Raw genomic sequence first — 1,239 nt, forward strand, 5'->3', positions numbered from 1 at the left:
GGTGAAGGACAGGGCAGGCAGGGGTGAGCCACAGGCTCCGGGTGCTGACACAGACAGGGGAACGGAGAGAGGGATCAGTGCCCGTGTGCCCCTGCCCGCCCCGCTCCACCCTGGTCTTACCTTGGAGACCTTCCTCTCAGGGGTCTTGGTGCAGTTGCCCATGGCTTGCGGGCCCCCCCGTGCCAGAGAGCATGCCTGTGCGGGCCTGGCGCTGGCCCCGGCCCTGGCGCTGTGCCTGGCGCTCTGGCCGGGGCGGGGTTTTTTATAGTAACAGGGGCCGGTGGCTGCGTGGGGATTTGAGGTTTTTATTGAATATCTCTGGATATGCAGGGCGCGGGGGGGCTCTCTCCCACACACACATAATCCCGGGATTACTCCCCTCTCAGTCACGCCGCTCCGGGCACGGGGACAGCTCCAGCTGGTCCCCACATGGCCCCGCTCCCCACCACCCGGCACCCAAGGGGCTCACGGCCCCTCTTGCTCCCCCAAGGCCAGCTGGCCGGCCTGCTGCCACTTGGGCACCTGCCAAAGGGGCACTGCTCCCCCAGCTGGCATGCAGCCCTAATCGCCAATGACAATCACCAGGGATTTACAAATAACTCCCAGCGGCGGGCAGTGCCGCCCCGAGCCCTGTGCACCATCCCTCGTGATTGCACGGGGGGGGGGGGGACGACACCAGAGGCGACATGTGGGGGGGCACACAGAGTCATGCCCCCGCTTCCAATTTCTGCCTTCCATTTAGCAACAGCTAAATATTCTGAGGGGACCCATCCAGCGGGGCCGCTGCAGACTCTGCCCCACAGGGCACTGGGGTGGGCAAGGCTTCCGGCCGCCTCTGGGGGATGCCCAGCAGCGAGAAGGCAGCGGCTCCCCCCTGGAGGCACTCACCCCCATACACGGGGCTGCTTCTCCTTCCCTGCTGCTGAAGCCCCAGCGCTCCCCGCTGCCTGCTTTGCAGGCTGCCCTGGGGCGAACGCCACGGGCAGGGCAGGGGCCACTCTCCCGCTCCTGTAGCAGGGGCTCTGCCCAGGGGCTGCGGCGGGGCTGGCCCTGCCTTGCGTTTAGCAACAGCTTCTATCTGAGGCTGCCGGTGTGTCTGCAAATGCTCACTGGGGGCATCGCGCCAGCAGGGACCTGGTCCAAGCAAGCCTCTGGCAGGCGTCTGGCTCGGCTGCATTCGCTGCAGGGAGCCACGGAGAGAGACGGGGTGGCTGGTGCCTGCACAGGCCCAGTGGAGGC

At 66.9% G+C, this 1,239-nt stretch overlaps 1 protein-coding gene across 1 annotated transcript in view; it reads right to left on the reverse strand.

The window, feature by feature from the left end:
- Window positions 1-162, reverse strand: part of LOC112125563 (calcium-binding protein 2-like) — a 3,758-nt gene extending 3,596 nt beyond the window's left edge. Inside the window, exon 1 of the mRNA XM_026661146.1 lies at window positions 121-162. Within this exon, the coding sequence (XP_026516931.1) occupies window positions 121-162 (42 nt within the window). The remainder of the gene's footprint in view (window positions 1-120) is intronic.
- Window positions 163-1,239: the final 1,077 nt, after the last annotated feature.

Source organism: Terrapene carolina, unplaced genomic scaffold, assembly GCF_002925995.2.
Source record: "Terrapene carolina triunguis isolate 2854851 unplaced genomic scaffold, T_m_triunguis-2.0 Scaffold926, whole genome shotgun sequence".
NCBI lineage: Eukaryota > Metazoa > Chordata > Testudines > Emydidae > Terrapene > Terrapene triunguis.